Source organism: Thermobia domestica, chromosome 1 (genome assembly GCF_964235325.1).
Source record: "Thermobia domestica chromosome 1, izTheDome1.hap1.1, whole genome shotgun sequence".
Classification (NCBI taxonomy): domain Eukaryota; kingdom Metazoa; phylum Arthropoda; class Insecta; order Zygentoma; family Lepismatidae; genus Thermobia; species Thermobia domestica.
In genome coordinates this window covers 242,482,891-242,502,054 of record NC_137454.1, presented here as the reverse complement: position 1 = coordinate 242,502,054, position 19,164 = coordinate 242,482,891, and the positions used below count along the sequence as shown (strand labels likewise).

Below are 19,164 nucleotides of genomic sequence, written 5' to 3'. Positions count from 1 at the left end.
AAAAGTGTTGTTTTCGGTGTTTGGAACCTCAAAAACACACTGTACGTTTAATGTTGTTTGTTTTTTGTGTAAGGGAAAACATTTCTCGGTTTTGTGTTCGGAAAAATTAGAAAACAAAACAAAACAAAATTCAGAACAGCATAACGTAACGCTAACGAATCAAAATGGGAGGGATGAGTTTCTCCTACAAACGGGAAAGAATGTGTAGTGCGTGCACTTTATGACAGTGGTTCACAGATATCATATGTCTCTAAGCGAGTAGTGGAAGTATTGGGTTGTCAACCAATATGTACTGAAACTTTAGAACATAGTTTGTTTGGTGGTGTCAAACACAAAAGGAATCCCTTAGCTATAGTATACTTGTAGCTGATGTTAATGACAATTATTCGTGTAGGATGGAAGTTTTAGAGAAACCAGTGATTTGCGGTGAGATACCTTCTCTTAAACGTGGACCTTGGTTAAAAGAAATGAAGAAGAGAAAAATTTGGTTGTCTGATTTAGATAGTACGGGAGAAATAGAACTGTTAATCGGTGCGGATATGGCTAGTGAATTTTTAACAGTAGATATGTTAAAGTTAGAGTCAGGACTATTTGGTGTTAGAACAATGTTTGGATAGACGATAATGGGTAAGTTACCGTCCAAAAGATGTTATGGTATGTCTGCCAATGTTGTGATCACTTTATTGTCAATCAGTGACCGTATTGCGGATTTGTGGAAATTAGATACGTTAGACATCACTGACCCAATAGAAGTTAAGACTAAGAACGAAAACCATGAAGTGATTTTAAGACATTTTGAAGAAACTTTGTGCGTGAATTCAGATGGTCGTTACGAAGTTAAATTGGCATGGAAGGAAGAACCTATGGAACTACATGACAACAAGGAAATAGCTGAAAAAAGATGTGTGAAGATGACCGAGAAGCTGTGGCAAGAAGGAAGATACGAAGACTATGACAACGTCTTTCGGAACTGGTTGGAAGAAGGAATCATAGAAGAAATACCGGAGGAGGAGCTGGACAATCGAAGTTACTATTTACCACATAGGTCAGTGATAAAAGAGAATTCCACTACCCCAACCAGGCCAGTTTTTGATGCGTCTTCAAAAACAAAGGGTGCATATTCATTGAATGACTGTTTAGAGAAGGGTCCAAACTTAATTGAAGAAATTCCGTCACTTATGCATAGGTTTAGAGAGAAAAAGATAGGGATTATATCGGACATTAGAAAAGCTTTCCTGCAAATTTCGGTAAATAAAAACGATCGTGATTATTTAAGATTTCTTTGGTGGGAGAATTTTGACGAAAAGAAGTTTAAAACTTTTAGACATATGCGAGTTGTTTTTGGTGTGAATTGCAGTCCCTTTCTGTTGGGGGCCGTGCTTAATTACCATTTAGAAAATGCTCCCCGTGAATATGAAGAAATAGCTAGTAAATTGAAACAATCGCTTTATGTCGATAATTGTGTCACTTCTGTTGACAATGAAGACGAAATGTTTGCTTTGATCGAAAAATCAAAGTCGCTGCTCAGTGAAGGTAAATTCGATTTACGAGGATGGGTATATAGTGGTTCTTCTATAGGCAGTAATGATTTTTACACTCCAGTTCTAGGTATGTTATGGGACACATGTACAGACACTTTATTGTGTGATACAAAGAATTTAGGCAGAGTAGAAGGACCAGTGTCAAAACGAGTTATTTTATCTACTGCTCATAAGTTATTTGACCCTCTAGGATTTCTGTCACCAGTGTCGTTGATTCCAAAATTGTTACTTCAAGAAAGCTGGGAAAATAACAACTCTTGGGACACACCAGTTTCTTCAGAAATTTCCAGGAAATTCGACAGGTGGTATAAAGAACTGATGATGTTGGCCGAAATAAAGATTCTTAGACAGTTTGCACAAGATGTTACAAGGAACTCTTGGACGTTACATGTTTTTTGTGATTCTAGTAAAAATGCATATGCATCTGTCGTGTTTCTGAGAAGTGAATTCAATGGAGAAGTTAATGTCCAGTTGTTATTTAGCAAAGCACGTGTTGCGCCATTGAAAAAGTCAACTATTCCACGTTTAGAATTAATGGCCTGTTGTATCGGAGTTAGACTTGTTGTGTCTGTGATTGAGAGTTTAAATTTAGACATTCCTGTGTTCTATTGGACAGATTCTTTGGTGGCGCTTTACTGGATAAAAAATGATGAACCTTGGGGAGTGTTTGTAATGAATAGAGTGAAGGAAATTCGAGCTCTCTCCGATGTAAAGTGTTGGAGACATGTACCGGGAAATTTGAACGCAGCTGACCTACTCTCAAGAGGCTGCAATGCTGCAGCATTACTGAAGAGTAAATGGTGGGAAGGACCCGACTGGTTACGGCAGACGGAAGAATTCTGGCCGAAAACTGATATGAAACCAAATGCGCTTGAAGTAAATAATGAAAAACTGAAAACAGTTGTTTCATTAAGTGTTGTACATGAGCCAAAGTGGTATATGCAGTATTTTTCAAATTATGAGAAATTAATACGTATGGTTGCATGGATCTTGCGTTTTATTCATAATTGTCGTTCAAAGGAAAGAAAAAGGTTAACGAGTGAGCTATTGGTATTTGAAATAGAATCAGCTGAGAAGGTTATAATGAGAACTATTCAGAAAGAATGTTTTGTGAGTGAACCAGATCGTTTGAAACAATTGTGTACTTTTGTTGATGGTGAAGGTTTGATTAGGTTAAAAACTAAAATTGCACGTAGACTCGATGAAGATTATTTTTGGAGTCCTATTGTATTACCACCTGAGCATGAAGTTGTGAAGATGTTGATATTGAAGGAACATTTGAAATCATCTCATGCTGGAGTTCAAGTATTATTGACAAAGTTGCGTGAAAAGTTTTGGATTCTTCGTGGGAGAAAAACTGTAAGTTCAGTTGTTCGAAGATGTGTTAAATGTAAACGGTACGATGCAAAAAATATTAATGTCACACCAGCTTCCTTGCCATAAGACAGAGTTAAAGATGCATTAGTTTTCGAAATAACCGGAGTGGATTTAGCTGGGCCTCTCTTCCTTCAAGATAAAAAAAGATGTTGGATTGTCTTGTTTACTTGTGCCGTTTATCGTGCGGTGCATTTAGAACTGGTACTGTCTTTACCGACCTCTAGTTTTTTGTCAGCTTTTAGGAGATTTATTGACAGGCGCGGAAGGCCGAAGGTCATTTATTCTGATAATGGAACGAATTTTGTCGGTGCAGATAATCTCTTTAAGTTAATCGACTGGGAACAAATTTCTTTGTAATCATCAGTAGAAAGAATTCAGTGGAAGTTCATTCCACCTACCGCTGCCTGGTGGGGTGGATGGTGGGGGCGAATTATACAAATGATCAAGAAACTTCTTCGTAGAACGTTGGGTAGAGCGTCTTTAAGTTATGAAGAATTCAGTACAGTTTTGTGTGACATAGAAGCAGTTATCAATGCACGTCCGTTGACTTATTTGTCAGAAGATTCAAACGATCTCACACCCATTACTCCAGCTATGTTTTTACAAGATAATTTGGAGATAGGAGTACCTGATCTGGATCATATAGAGACAGTTGACAAGTCAAAAAGATTTAGAAGATTGCAGCACATAAGAACACAATTGAGAGATAGATTTCGTAGTGAGTATTTAAGCCAGTTAGTACTGAAGCAAACCGGAAAGAAAACTTGTCGAGAAATAAAAGAAGGAGACGTTGTACTTGTTGGAAGTGACAATAAGAGAAGACTAGACTGGCCTTTAGGAAAAGTTACAAAGGTGTTCCCTGGGAAGGATGATGTTGTAAGAGTAGCTAGGATTAAGACTGAGAGTGGAGAAATTATAAGACCTGTTCAGCGCTTGTACCCCTTGGAAGTGACTTTTGTTCAAACTGAAGAAAGTGTTGTGCAAGCGAAAGATGAAGAGGAATGTCTGTCTAAAAACTTGACTTTAGGTAAAATTGAAGAAAAGGGTGATCGTGTTGTCACAACAAGAAAAGGTCGACAGGTGAAGATACCTGTGCGATACTTAGTTTGATTTTGTTTTGATTTATTTGTCATAAATCAAAAGGTGGGAGGATGTGGAGTTTGTATCTGGCAACATTGTGAAAAATTTAAAAACATTTGACTGTAATGAGTCGTAGTAGTTCTGCAGAAGCTAGAGAAAAGGTGGAAGTCATGTGTACCGGTAACATTTGTAATATTTGAAGACATTCAGTGAATTTATATGGTTTTGGTCTTGTTTGTAGAGTGATGTAGTAATGTGTGACGTTTAATGGAAAATAGACAAGCTATAGAAAGTTGTGGTTTGATTCTATAGACTATTGCTTTTATAGACTGTAACAATGATTGTGTTCTTCTTCTATCTAAATTGACCAGAGAACTGGCTAATTCTCATGAACGTCTTCAGTATTCACATTGAAACTGAAGTAGATAAAACAGTAGTTGAAATGTTACTCAAACTTCATCTCAGGGTAAATGCTGATTTAGCAACGAAAAAGATTCGGCGTAGAAAGCATTTTTTTGGTGGAAATTGCTCTGATGAAGACTCGTCTTTGCAAGAAGAAGGTCAATGAAAGGAGTTTCAAGTGGAACCTTCTACAGAATTGATGACGCTGCTTTTACAAGTGTTGAGGAGAGGTTTGGTCGAAATGAACATTTAAGGTGGGTCACTAAGTGTTCCCAGTGCTATGCCAAACGCTGCTTAAATAGTGTGGCGTTGCCAGATAGTGTCGAGTGTTTACTGATGCCAGATACTAAAGGAAGTAATCATGGAATTCTGCTTGGGTACTTAACCAGAGAAATTAGCTTTCCACCCTTACCGCAATTGTGCTTCTCGAACTGCAACGCTATAATCCAGGGATTTTCTTATTGTGACTACTACAGTAAACGTACAAATTTGGCAAACCGCATTATGGCGTTCTGCGCAAGTTTCGTCTCAAAATCTATTTCCTTAATTGTAAATTAATATTTAAATAAAATATGAAACATAACACGAAAAACGATCAAACAATATATCTATTTCGTAATAAGATCGTTACTTTAAAATACTTTACACATACAAATAAACATTTAGTAAAACTGAGCACTTCTTGTAAGATCTTATCGCAAGTGCCATCTTGTGTGCTCATTGTAAACCGAATAAAATATTTTCTTTTATTTGTTACATTTTTCGATATCAGGAGACATAACCAAATAAGTCAGTCGGCTTGTGTATAGCCCGCTCCCCCCAGTTCTTTGTCACCGGAACTGGAAGAGTCACTACTACTACTTATATTGAGAACAGAACCCAACCAACCCCTGCGGGGCTTCTAACCCGTTCCTACTACTACTACTACTATTGCTACTAACTACTACTACTACTACTACTGCTGCTACTACTACCGCTACTACTACTACTACTACTACTACTACTACTACTACTTATACTAAAACTTCCTTACCACAGGATTTACATCTTAAATCTTTATAACATGCTGTTCCGATTCATTATGAACTAGTATGAAACGTTAGAATCATTATGATTCGGTAAAAATCACTGGGGGGAGCGGGCTATACTCAATCCAGTCAGTCTCTTGTGCTGTAGCTGAAACACTACTCTATGCTATAGTACAATATTTACAATTTGTAACGTTTCATTGCGCAGTAGTTAAGGTAATTCGCTAAAATATGTACTGACTTCCGGGTGGTGATCCACCTTAATGAAAAATTATCCCTGTTTGGATCCAAAGAGATTTGAATAAATGAAGAAAAGTGGATTACCAGATGGAACCCTCAAAACATTAGCAGAAAATAGAGCCGGATATAAAGAAACTTTGTCACGCTTGCTCATAGACGAAGAACTTGAGAAATTACTTACTTGAAAACCTTTACAGATATCAAAAAATTCCAAAAGACAAAAATATTCTTAATGAAAAAAATATTTTTAATATAAAACTGTTACAGTATCACAACAGTAAATTAACAACTTCCCTCTTCTTCTGACTATCATATTACTGGCACTACACAATAGGTCATTACAGGCCAATCAATCACTGTCACTCAATTCACCTAACAAAAACATTTTTCTGTAAGATGAAAAATAAAAAAGTTACACAAGACTGAAGGTCATCCAACATTTCTACAGAGTAAGCTATACTTACAGATTCAGGAATGGTTGGGAAATGTTTGGAACCGATCGATTGGGGTTGGAAAATGATAATATTATCACTCAGACCCATCCTTACTACACAAGAAGCAGCTAAATTAGAACTGCTGAACCTCATTTTCATGTGACTGAAAGCTAGAATGTACAAAAAGATGCAAGTGCTTTGTACAGATGCAAATGCTCAGGATTGTTGTGCTCAGCAAGCAATGTGTGGACAGTGTCAGGGAACAATTTGCAAGAATTCATAACTGGAAATGCTATTTGACACATCTGAGGACTAAATTACCATGGTGAGAAAAAATATTTTTCAATAATCACAATGCTACTAGAAAATCTATTTTAATTTTGCATATCCTCAATAACATTCAAAATCGGTGACCTTCACTCATGCATAATTTTTTAATTTTTCATCCTACAGAAGCAACATATAACATTCTGTTTGCTGTAATTGGCCACAATAATCATTTTCTAACTTATGAATAGTCTTACAACAGTTACACGAGTAACAGTTGCGCCATCTCTTATTCTTAAATGCTAGGTCATAATAATAACAGATAAGGAAAAAGATTACAGCACTGCTATTCATGCATTGTGGCTTCGATGGGGTGATTTTTTTCTATTTATCGCTATTTTCTTCCTGTGTAGCATTCCGCTTGAGCCGGAGCTAACATTGCTATTGTAATTGTGCCCTGTCAAGATATAACTCTGTATAATTTTAAATAAATAGATAGTAAATAACAAACATGTATTGCAATTTTTGTAGTACTAAATTGTTCACGTAAATTAAGTGCCTTTAGATTATATGTTTCACGCTTTCTGTTCACCAGGCATGACTCTTTCTGTTCACCAGGTATGACCCAAGTGTTGGTTTAAAATATTCTACAGTGACATATAGTCAGTTTGTTGACCCTACGCTTAATGCAGTTGAGTTGCAAGTGACCACCCATCGTTCCCACAACCCAATTTGGTTTGAAACTTTTTAACCACACCGCGTGGTTACTTTTCAACCCAATCATTTTTCTCAGTGCAGGTAACGTGTGAAACGCTTATATTCTAAGTTAAAGATCATTATACCTAGGTATCAAAACTGAGGTCACTTTTGGGGTAAAATGCTCCTTAATACTTAATATGTCCAAAATTTCCCTGTAGATTACGATGTTATTACTATAATCGAAATAGCAGAAGGCTCAAGAGAGCTTAAAAGATTACTCATGATTTTCATTAAAAATTATTTTATACCTGATGGTATTTTTTTTTTCATTCTGTTTGTGCTGGAATACGTAGACTACCGCTAATTTATCTATCGTACATTCACATTTTTGTTGGCTGTAATTATAATATTACTCCGTGCTTTACAACATTTATGGTATTTCGTCCTAGTTGTTTCGTGTATAACTATATGCGTAATGCTGTGAGCAAATTAAAAAAAAAGGTATTTTAAAAACAATAATGTTTACATTAATTTGTTCATGAGGAATCCCTTTAACTTTCCAACTCCGCCTACCTCTGACAGCTTCAGTCTGACACTGGTCCAAATTATATATTTTTCAAAACATTATTACAATATTTTACCTACAAAAAATGTAAACTTGTGCGCAAAACTTAGTATAAAAGATTTCAATTCTAGAGTAAATCTCGTGAAGAAATATGAATTTTATGTTCTCAGTGCATTGTTTGACATATTCAAAAGTCTTTGTCAAAGATGAATTTCAGTGATTTAGCCTCAGTAGTTTATATATTGCTTTTAAAAACTATGTACTTCAGTGACATATATTCTCTAAAATGTATTCATATCGGAAAAGTGAGCATAATTTTCTGCGCAAGGGCAGTGTGTTTTGCTCCATGTAAATTATCGATATGTATTTCTCTTGGCATTAAGAATTTCCTTTTGCACACATCAATACCAAATATTTATTATTTTGTTTGCTTGCAAGCCAGGTTCTTTGGCAAACCAGAACTGATCTCTTTCGGTTCGTTTTATTCGATTGAAATATGTGAAGTATTTGTCTTATGCACTTTAGGTTAAAACGGACGGGTGATAATTGAAATTGAATGTTTGTAAAATACCCTCCCTCCTTTTATGTTTTTCCACCAGGAATCGAACCCAGAATTCTACTTGCACCAAACGCTAACGTGCTCGGCATTAGATCAGCAGGTAAAACAATATTACGTAATGTAGCACGGAATTTTGTAACTGATCTGTTATCTAACATATAAAAGAGAAAATCCTCTTTTGTGTGATTCAATCACTGGAAAATGGATTAACTATTTGGAATAATTTTTTTGGACACAGTTATCAACTCTGGAACTGTGTTTTTGTCATGTAACTTTGCATAAGGAGAGGAAAGGGGTCAGAATTTATGGTTTCCGTAATAATTTCCGTGTGATTCTTCTTTTTCCGGTGCCCCTGTTAATTAAGATATTTATCTGAAAATAAGTAATGAATGGTTGTTTCTAAAATTGACAACCAAAAAAAAAAAAAAGAAAGAAAGAAAGATTTACCAACATCATATATTTTTTTTTTTAACAGGATAGCGCACCAACCTATTACGCTTGTCGGTCCGCGAACGCCTGAATGAAAATTCTCCGAAACCACTGAATCGGGAGTAGGGCAGAATGTCTTCCGACTGAATTACTTTGGAAGTCTGGATATCATCACACCTGACAATGCACTCTGAGTTATTATGAAACAAGAGGTGCGGAAAACGCGATATAGCGATAACGAATAGCAGAAAGACGCAAATTCATGCAGCATTTGAAAAGTTGTCCTGATATGCAGATGTGGATGGACAATTGGACATGGAGGAACATGGAGAAACCCACTCGTATGTATTGGATGTATAGAAGGTAAGCAGGACACAATTACATAATCACAAAGAACGCATAAAGGGTCCTCACGGGCAGTCAGTACAATCCTATATATTGTTCTTATCATAAGGCAGATTTACGAAGTAATTAATTAAAGAAGTAAAACCATGCTTGTTCATTTCGCCACTTTAAACCTACTGATGGGATACTGAAACAATGTGAAATTAGCCAGTGTTTATCCGGAAAGTAACGAGCCTCATTTTTTCTCTCACTATTTATTAATCGTACACACACAAAAGCCTAATATTCCTCAAACTACATACCTTCCGCATCAATACATTTTGGTCAGCGCGATGTCCATGCTGTATATACCTTTGGAAAGTCCTCGGCCTGGATGTCCTTTAGAAGAGCCGTCGTTGTTGCTTAGATGTTCTCCACAGTGCACAGATGATGTCCTTTAAGCATCCATTTCAATCGACGGAAGAAAAAGAAGTCCGCTGGGGCTACGTTGAGACTCCAGGGTGGGTGAGGAACCGTTGCTACGCCGCTGTGGGTCAAGTAGAACGTCACAACAAAGGTGTTGTGAGAGGGTTCATTGTCATGATGCGGTTTCCATTACCCTTGCAGCTCCTTTCGGACTCTGGTAACTCTGGTGTTCAGTCTCCGAAGCATTCTCTTGTAATATTGGGCAGTGGCAGTCTGGCCAGCGGGGACAAACTCATGATGCACGATTCTTTTTACATTGAAAATGACCATGGACTTGACTTTGGATTTGTCCATTCGAGCTTTCTTGTGGCACAGTGACGATAGCGTGTGTCATTCGGAGCTTTCCCTATTGGATTCCGGATCACATTCAAAAATACATGACTCAACATCAGTAATTACGTTGTCCGAGAAATTGGGATCGTCCTCACAAAGTTCTTTCAGTTCCTGACACGTTTCTACTCGATTAAATTTTTGCTCATCGGTCAAGACTTTCAGCATAAATTTTTCGCATGTCCAATTCTTCCGATACAATCTCTTGGACAACTGGTTTTGGCAGGTTTAACTGTTCTACCATCATACAAACGCTAATGAGACGATCTATGTTGAGCAATTCACGCACATAGGTGACATTTTCCTCCGTTAGTGATGTTGAAGGTTTGCCCCAACGGGCCTCGTCGTTGACGTTTTTCCGACCTTCTCGGAACGCTTTGTGCCACTTTTTTGCTTGTGAATAGGACATGCAGTCATAACCAAATCTTGCTTCACCATGTCGTAAGATTACTTTGGTGTCTTGTTCAACTTTATACAAAATTTGAACGCGTAACTTTGCTCTAACGTTTTCTCCATTGTAAGTACGACAAGATCGCTGCATTGTGGTTTACGATGCAGCAATTCCTGACTTACCGATAGCACGCAGGCGACTAAACCCGGTACTGCTGGGAAGCTTAAGGTTCCTTCCATTCCTTTTCACAGGTAGCACCGCTTGGCTCTGTACAGTCGCTTTACAGTCAAATGAGGCTTACTTCCCGGTAGACGGTGTAACATTGTATTGCCATTGCATGTAGCTATTGTACTGCGTATGGGAGCTCAAACACAATATGTATTACATAGCTAAATGTAGGAGGAGCAATGTAGCATAGTTTGATTCATTCATTTTCACAAAAAGAAAATATAGAACCAAAAAATGTGTACTGTACATTATTCAACAATATTCAAATAGTGGTATTTGAAATTTTTAATTTACTTCTAAATTAACTTACGAGTATTTAATTCAACATAACGTTAAGAACTCACCTCTCATAGTGGAAAAATATACTCTTACTATTTTAAAACTGTCAGCACTGTGCAAGTAACTTACAAAACAAGAATTTAGCAGTCACTTCACGCCAACAAGAAGAAAACAAGGAAAACTATGGATGATTTTTATGATGTATTTCCTTATCATGACTTGCTGTACGTGGTAATATCGAAACCACAAAGTTAGCAATCCGGGTGACTTTGTTCTTTCAGATCACATTATTTTTAACCGGAATTGCAAAATTTAGTATTTGCTTTTGTTCATTTTTTTTTTTAAAAAAAACATGAATTGCAAGTGTTTACATGCTTTTGACCATGAATAATTTCATAATTCAAAACCACAATGATTTATATATAATTGTTAGATTTCGAAATTGCAATTGTTCCTTGAGATAATTTTCAGTTATATGAAGATGAGTTTCACGTTGTAAGTAGAAATTGCCAACAGAAACAATCTCTCGTTTTAAGACACACTCTCACACACACATAAAAAAAGAGTTAGTACTTACCATCATCGGATTTTTTTTTTTGAAGAGCTTCCTACTACAATTAGGGATCATATAATGTATGGTATAATCAGTGGAGTGGCCCTTGACCAAAGATCACTCTGACGCGAGACGGTAGCTTGAATCATGTAGCCCCTTACCAGCTACTCGTACTTGTCCTTCTTTACCCAAATACTTATTGTAATTAACGAGAGTGCTCTTTCAGATGCACCGATGTCACGTCAGAACGGTAACGATAGAAAGGCCCGGGTCAAAAGAACCACGCTTCAAAACTGCTGTGGTCATAAGGTCTCTAGTGAAAAAGTCCCGCATCCAAAGGACCTCGGTCAAAAGGGTCTCACGGCAGAAGGGCCCCACGGCAGAAGAGCCTGAGATATGTCGTGAAAACCTGAAAAGTATAAACATGCTTACCTGATGAAAAAATATTCTGTTGACGGTACCTGATTTATTTGCGTTCAAAGAATATACAGCACATGCGGATCTCTATACGGGGTTAACCAAAAGTATTATTTACGTTCAGTAATAACGATACGCGTGGACAGAGGAAAAGTAAATGTTGCAGGTAGGTATTGATTCAAAAACTGCATTGAATGGGATATGGACCTCATGGCCGATCCCTTGGATTCCGCCATACTGGATATCACACAATATTTTTTTAAAAATGGAAAGGAGTTAACACATCGATTTAAGCTACAATTTTCCCTCAGTTCATAATGTGATGTTTTTATCTATCTTTATTCGTTTACGAGATTGGGTTTGCTACATTCGACATTTGTATTTAGTAGGCAAAAGTACCTGCATAGGCAATTAACAACGAAACACGTGTACAGACTAAAGGAAAAGGTTCCAAGTTCTATATGAAAACGCCCTTGAGTGTGTGGATATCATGACAGCCATTTGGATTCCACCACATTGGACATCATAATTTTCTTTAAATTGGTAGTATGTTATAACACATCAAAATTGGATAGGATCTTACCCGAAACGAGAATCTGAACTCACTTTTCACCTATCGCTAATTTTTTACGAGATAAAATGTGCTAGGTTTGACATTAAAAATTGAGATTTATCCGAAAGAAGGTTTACCATATTACAGTGAGTAATTGTACACTACATATTACAGAGAGCACAAACAAGAAAATATGACATTCACTTACATTTATTTGCACTTTGTCTATTGTCTGACAATAAACTACTCGGTCGTAAAAATTGGTAAGTGCACACTGTAGCATACTACAAAGAAGTCTTCTTATTTCTTTCACAATATGATGACGTAAGTCATTCAGGGTGTGTGGTTTGGTGTGATATAACTTGTCTTTAATGTGCCCCTTTGGAAGGTATTTCAGGAGAGATGGTTCAGAAAATTTTGCAGGCCATTCAGTCACTCCTCGTCTTCCAATATATCGTTGTGAAAAGGTTTTATCTCTTATGTAAGTATAGTCAAAACTTCAGTCCATAGTGTGGCGGCACTCCCTTCTGTTGGAGCCAAACATGATCAAAATATTATTTGTAGCAGTGTTGCCAGATCCGAACATTAGAAAGTTAGGAAGTTCTGCTCCATACAAGCGGATTTAAACTATTTGTAGCCCAAATATAAAAATGAATTATTTTGAAGTGATACACTTTTACTAATCACCTGGGCAGACGGTGATATTAAAACTGAGCGTTCTTTGTTATTTTCAAGGAGGTGTGTTTCCTTAAGTCAGTTTTGTGGGCTCTGCAATACACTTTTACAAAACTTACAATGTGTTTTTTCACTGTTATTCTTAACTTCTTTAATTCGTTTGCTAAATTCTTTATCTGAGAACCATGAATTTTAGAAGATTTTATTGTTACTGTACTTACTCATTATGTAATACAGATAATACAGTGACACAATTAAATCTACAATGTTCACTTTTACATAGCTCCATACAACTATTAGGCTAGATGTTAACTGAGACAGCAATCACTAAGGCTCCCTTACGTAATACTTCAATAACTGCCAATTGAATTACACAGTAAGAGTAGTCATCATCACATATATTCTCAACGTTGTAGAACTAAAATCACCTCAATTCTCAGGCGTAAAGTCGGTCACATGACATAATATAATGTTGAAGGAAATTCAGCTAGGCCGCCCAATGTTTGTTCCAACTCCATAGGATAGTTAGAACCGTTTATATTCTATTTTTATCTCAGTGTAATTATTATAATTCTCAATTATGTTAATGCCAAGATTATATACAACAAGAAAGACAGTTCCTGTGATCTTTTTAACGAAGCAAACTTCCGACCAGGATTTTTTTTACCTTGTATATAAACATAAAGAAATCAGACAAAACTATTCATCGAACATCCTGTACTCCTCATTCGATAGACAGATACTTCCGTTAAATCATCGTAGAGTAGCAAGTTCGAAAACATATCAAATGCAACCGAAGCGCCTGCAAAATGTGAGATATATCATTTAATCGATTTGCTTCTGGTGGAAGAGCCAAATATAGCCTTAATCATCGTCGAATCACTAAAGATTACGGCGGGAACTTTATAAGATATGGCTGTATCCATGACTACCGCAGAGAGATTAAAGGACTAAGAGGTAAAGGTTGAAACCAATGGCGGCATACGATCTTACTGATTTTTAAAATCATGTGGTTCATGAAAGGCGTAAATCTCGATTTGTGAACTGTCTGCTGAGTTTCCTGAAATTCGTGAAATTTCAAGAACAGAACCTTGAGAAATCGAATCACACTTGGTTTCTCTTCGATTGTAGTCGATATATTCTTCAGTCCACTACTACATGACTATTCAAGGACTGAGTATATAGGTGCCTGTGTATATGTACAAGATGAGGTCGACATCCAATGAACAGTGTTTGTCTTGTATCTGTTTCCTTATCTGACGTACTTCTTCACTGGTGGTTTAGTGGAGGTTGAAAATTAGCCCTCCTACTCAACAGTGTATTTTACTACATACATGGTACATAAATAAATAATTTCTACCAGCAAAATCAGTTTATTATTGACAAAAGAACTACGCATGAAAGTTTGCATAAACATATTATTTTGTTAAGTTCTTTATGATCTATCATCGGTATCTATCTATCTATCTATCTATCTATCTATCTATCTATCTATCTATATATATATATATATATATATATATATACTAGCCTTTGGCCAGCTGGGGGCTTCGCCCCCAGACCCCCGTATTTGCTCGGCCTACGGCCTCGCATGTCATATGTTCCTGCATTTATTCTTAATGTTTCCTTAAATCGGCCCAACATCCCCAGATCTCATATTTATCATCCTTTGCTCCTTAATACTATGCTTAATAACTCACAGTTTATTTTTTTATAGCAACCTTTGTTTTGTCAACCACAATTTATCGGCTTATTGTATAATGAATGATGATGTTGGATTCTCATTTTCAGAGGTTTTTTTTCTTCTTATTTATAATTTTCAAAAAAGAAATATGGGATTTTTGTTCAACCATAACTCTTGCATATTTGTAAGACAAAGGTTGATTCTTTTTCTTGTAATTTTTTAGTATTTCCACACCACCCCTGTAGTATCCTGCTACACGCATACTCCTTTGAATGAAAGCTTTTGTTTCGTCATGTCTTTCGTATACTAAAAAAAGTGGAACGTAAGTGGTATTTGTGTCTGGGAAGGTTCGTATCATAGTGTGAAAATGAAGTTCAATATGATTTGTATTTGGACAGGCACCAAGCATTCTCCATAAAGAAGCTTAAAGGGATTTATTTTTGCGTAGACTCTTATGTTACTATCAAGTATAAGTGAAAAGGAATTTTTGCAGCAGACATGTATCATACTCCGAAATGAAAGTCCAATGGTGTTGTTCCCTGGGTATAGTTGTTATTTCTTTATTACATTTTTACGGGTACACTGGAAGTGTTGAAATTAAAAAAAAAAAAAAAAAGAGCATCATATCCTAAGCATTATGCATTGCAACACCACATCGTTGTATATTGGGAAATGAAACGAAATCTTTGAGTTTTACGTCCCACGGTTATGCTGGTTAGGCTAAAGGAGACGGTGATGATGAGAGATGAGTAAAATGGTGGAATGAAGAAAGTGGGAGGAAACGGGAGTACCCCGAGAAAACCCACGAGCACGGTGTTTGTCCCGTTGTATATTGGGGTTGTAAATGTCTCAGACGTTTGTTTTATACCCAAATAATTAAAAAGGAACGATAACCATTTCTGCAGTCTAAGACGAACTTTTATTTTTGCAGTGTTTTGCCCATTGAACACCATCTATAACTGACATTGTAATTAATTGTGTATGTAATCTGTTTGATTATTACATACTGAATGCAAGAAGAAAGAATACACTTATCATACATGAATTAGAAACTTCAAACGGAAGTAGGCTCAAATCTTGCAAACGGTCCGAGATATTGAAAAAATAATCGAAAAAATCTCCCTTTTATAGTATCATTTGCCAATTTTTATCACGGCGTCTATAACTTTTGTCTGTAATGAACATGTACAGATGTTTCCAGGAATGTCAAGGAGATTCATGCTCATATGCGAATGATGCGCTGTGTAGAGAGCTCAGGTTCTTGTCCTCGGAACGATTACAATTATCGGAGGTACTGATTTGATATGTAGTGCACAACTGTTTAAAACAAATAACATTAAATAAAATTAAACAATTAACAGCAACCGCTATAATGATAACTTAAGGTAACAATAACCGTGCATTTTAACAAGAGATCAACAAGAATACAACATATAAAGCAACTGTAAAAAAATCCCCTAAAAACTAAAAATATTCACTTTTGGCAATTTTCCTTTGACATGCCAAATTTAGTCATTGTAATCCTAAAGAAATTGCACAATAATTTTCAGATATAAAAGTAGTTCATATAAATAAACCCCACCAAAGTTGGAATTTTTTATTTCTGTTAATTTATAAAGGTAAGCAAGAAAGTTTTGTCGCTTTTGTGGAGGTCTGTGTTCAATTGGACCTCCCACCGTGAGTTGAATGCGAATGAGGATAAGACGAAGGTCAGCTGTTGTTCTGCATATGTGCAGCATACTACCTGGTTATGGTAGTTCAGTTACATTGTGAACTTGCGTAAGAACAGAGTGAATGAGACCTCCACAGAGCGTCATAAGGGCGTGTATGCAATACGAGTTCAAAGTGGGGACAAAGGCAGCTGCAGCGGAGCGGAATTCTACCGACTTTCTTTTTTTTCCTATCTCAACTATCTGACAGATAAGATTTTGTATCCCAAGAAAACGCCCATTTAAATAGCATAGGATTTCTTCATCCCCTTTCGACCCCTGAAAAATTAAAAATATTCACTTTTGGCAATTTTTTCACGGTTAGTTCTCAAAGGCTACAATCATGCCAAATTTCATCATTCAAATCATACCGGAAGTGCCTAAACATTTTAGGGTGTAGAAGACGTCCCACATAAATAACATGCGAAAGATTTTTTCAGTTCTCCATAAAACCAATCTACGGTTGCAAATTTTCATTTCTGATGATTCACTTAGGTAAAGCTAACGAAAACGTACAAGCATACCGAATTTGAAGTTTTTATTCCAATTCTAAGTACCTAAAACATGAGATTATACTTCAAAAAAGGTCCATTTAAATAACATGGGGAAATTCTTCATTCCCTCCTTAGAACCCCTAAATATTAAAAATATTCACTTCTGGAATTGTTGTGTGGGTTTGTGCCGAAAAGCCACAATCATGTCAAATTTAATCATTTTAGCCCTACAGGAAGTGCTCAATAATTTGGGGCTGTAAAAGATGTCAAATATAAATAACATGGAAAGATTTTTCAGTTCCCTATAAAACCACTCTAAAGTTGGATTTTTTTTTTTTTTACTTTTGGCAATTTTTCTGTCGGTTAGTCCTGGAAGGCTACAATCATGCCAAATTTCATCATTCTGATCTTGCCGGAAGTGCCTAAACATTTTGGGGTATAGAAGACGTCCCATATAAATAACATTGGAAAGATTTTTCAGTTCCCCATAAAACCAATCTACGGTTGCAAATTTTCATTTCTGTTGATTCACTTAGGTAAAGCTAACGAAAACGTACAAGCATACCGAATTTGAAATTTTTATTCCAATTCTAACTACCTAAAACATGAGGTTATAGTTCCAGAAAAAGTCTCATTTAAATAACATGGGGAAATTCTATATCCCCTCTTTAGACCCCCCAAAATTAATTATATTCAGTTTTGGCAATTTTCCTGTGGGTTTGTCCCGAAAAGCTATAATCATGTCAAATTTAATCATTATAGCCCTGCAGGAAGTGCTCAATAATTTGAGGGTGTAAAAGATGTCCCATATAAATAACATGGGAAAGATTTTTCAGTTCCCTATAAAACCACTCTAAAGTTGGAATTTCTTACTTTTGGCAATTTTTCTGTCGGTTAGTCCTGGAAGGCTACAATCATGCCAAATTTCATCATTCTAATATTGCCGGAAGTGCCTAAACATTTTGGGGTATAGAAGACGTCCCATATAAATAACATTGGAAAGATTTTTCAGTTCCTAATAAAACCACTTTAGGGTCAGAAATTTTCATATCTGATGATTCACGTAGGTAAAGCTAACGAAAGCGTACAAGCATACCGAATTTGAAGTTTTTATTCCAATTCTAAGTACCTAAAGCATGACATTATAGGTCCAGAAAAATTCTCATTTAAATAACATGGGGAAATTCTTCATCCCCTCTTTAGACTCCCTAAAAATTAAAAATATTCACTTTTGGCAATTTTCCTGTGGGTTTGTCCCGAAAAGCTATAATCATGTCAAATTTAATCATTGTAGACCTGCAGGAAGTGCTCAATAATTTGAGGGTGTAAAAGGTGTCCCATATAAATAACATGGGAAAGATTTTTCAGTTCCCTATAAGACCACTCTAAAGTTGGAATTTCTTACTTTTGGCAATTTTTCTGTCGGTTAGTCCTGGAAGGCTACAATCATGCCAAATTTCATCATTCTAATCTTGCCGGAAGTGCCTAAACATTTTGGGGTATAGAAGACGTCCCATATAAACAACATAGGAAAGATTTTTCAGTTCCCCATAAAACCAATCTACGGTTAGAAATTTTCATTTCTGTTGATTCACTTAGGTAAAGCTAACAAAAACGTACAAGCATACCGATTTTGAAATTTTTATTCCAATTCTAACTACCTATAACATGAGGTTATAGTTCCAGAAAAAGTCTCATTTAAATAACATGGGGAAATTCTATATCCCCTCTTTAGACCCCCTAAAAATTAAAAATATTCAGTTTTGGCAATTTTCCTGTGGGTTTGTCCCGAAAAGCTATAATCATGTCAAATTTAATCATTGTAGCCCTGCAGGAAGTGCTCAATAATTTGAGGGTGTAAAAGGTGTCCCATATAAATAACATGGGAAAGATTTTTCAGTTCCCTATAAAGCCACTCTAAATTTGAAATTTCTTACTTTTGGCAATTTTTCTGTCGGTTAGTCCTGGAAGGCTACAATCATGCCAAGTTTCATCATTCTAATATTGCCGGAAGTGCCTAAACATTTTGGGGTATAGAAGACGTGCCATATAAATAACATTGGAAAGATTTTTCAGTTCCCCATAAAACCAATCTACGGTTAGAAATTTTCATTTCTGATGATTTACTTAGGTAAAGGTAACGAAAACGTACAAGCATACCGAATTTCAAGTTTCTATTCCAATTCTAAGTAACTAAAACATGAGATTATAGGTCCAGAAAAAGTCTCATTTAAATAACATGGGGAAATTCTTCATCCCCTCTTTAGACCCTCTAAAAATTAAAAATATTCACTTTTGGCAATTTTCCTGTGGGTTTGTCCCGAAAAGCTATAATCATGTCAAATTTAATCATTGTAGACCTGCAGGAAGTGCTCAATAATTTGAGGGTGTAAAAGGTGTCCCATATAAATAACATGGGA

The 19,164-nt window shown here is 36.2% G+C and overlaps 4 protein-coding genes across 4 annotated transcripts in view; 2 read left to right on the top strand and 2 right to left on the bottom strand.

Annotated features, from left to right (window-relative positions):
* The window catches only part of LOC145667305 (phospholipase B1, membrane-associated-like), a 123,587-nt gene that overhangs the window by 92,439 nt on the left and 11,984 nt on the right, over positions 1-19,164 (bottom strand). The window lies entirely within an intron of this gene.
* LOC145679254 (uncharacterized) lies at positions 624-2,984 on the top strand. The gene has a single exon (XM_081749845.1). The coding sequence runs from the start codon at positions 624-626 to the stop codon at positions 2,982-2,984; it is 2,361 nt and encodes a 786-aa protein (XP_081605971.1).
* On the top strand, positions 3,357-4,028 carry LOC145679250 (uncharacterized). The gene has a single exon (XM_081749838.1). It carries the CDS (start codon positions 3,357-3,359, stop codon positions 4,026-4,028), a length of 672 nt encoding a protein of 223 aa, XP_081605964.1.
* Positions 9,907-10,302, bottom strand: LOC145679243 (protein GVQW3-like). The gene has a single exon (XM_081749831.1). It carries the CDS (start codon positions 10,300-10,302, stop codon positions 9,907-9,909), a length of 396 nt encoding a protein of 131 aa, XP_081605957.1.

Excerpts from the sequence above, each read along its gene's own strand:
- LOC145679254 (XM_081749845.1), top strand. The coding sequence starts at position 624 with ATGGGTAAGTTACCGTCCAAAAGATGTTATGGTATGTCTGCCAATGTT.
- LOC145679250 (XM_081749838.1), top strand. The coding sequence starts at position 3,357 with ATGATCAAGAAACTTCTTCGTAGAACGTTGGGTAGAGCGTCTTTAAGT.
- LOC145679243 (XM_081749831.1), bottom strand. The coding sequence starts at position 10,302 with ATGCAGCGATCTTGTCGTACTTACAATGGAGAAAACGTTAGAGCAAAG.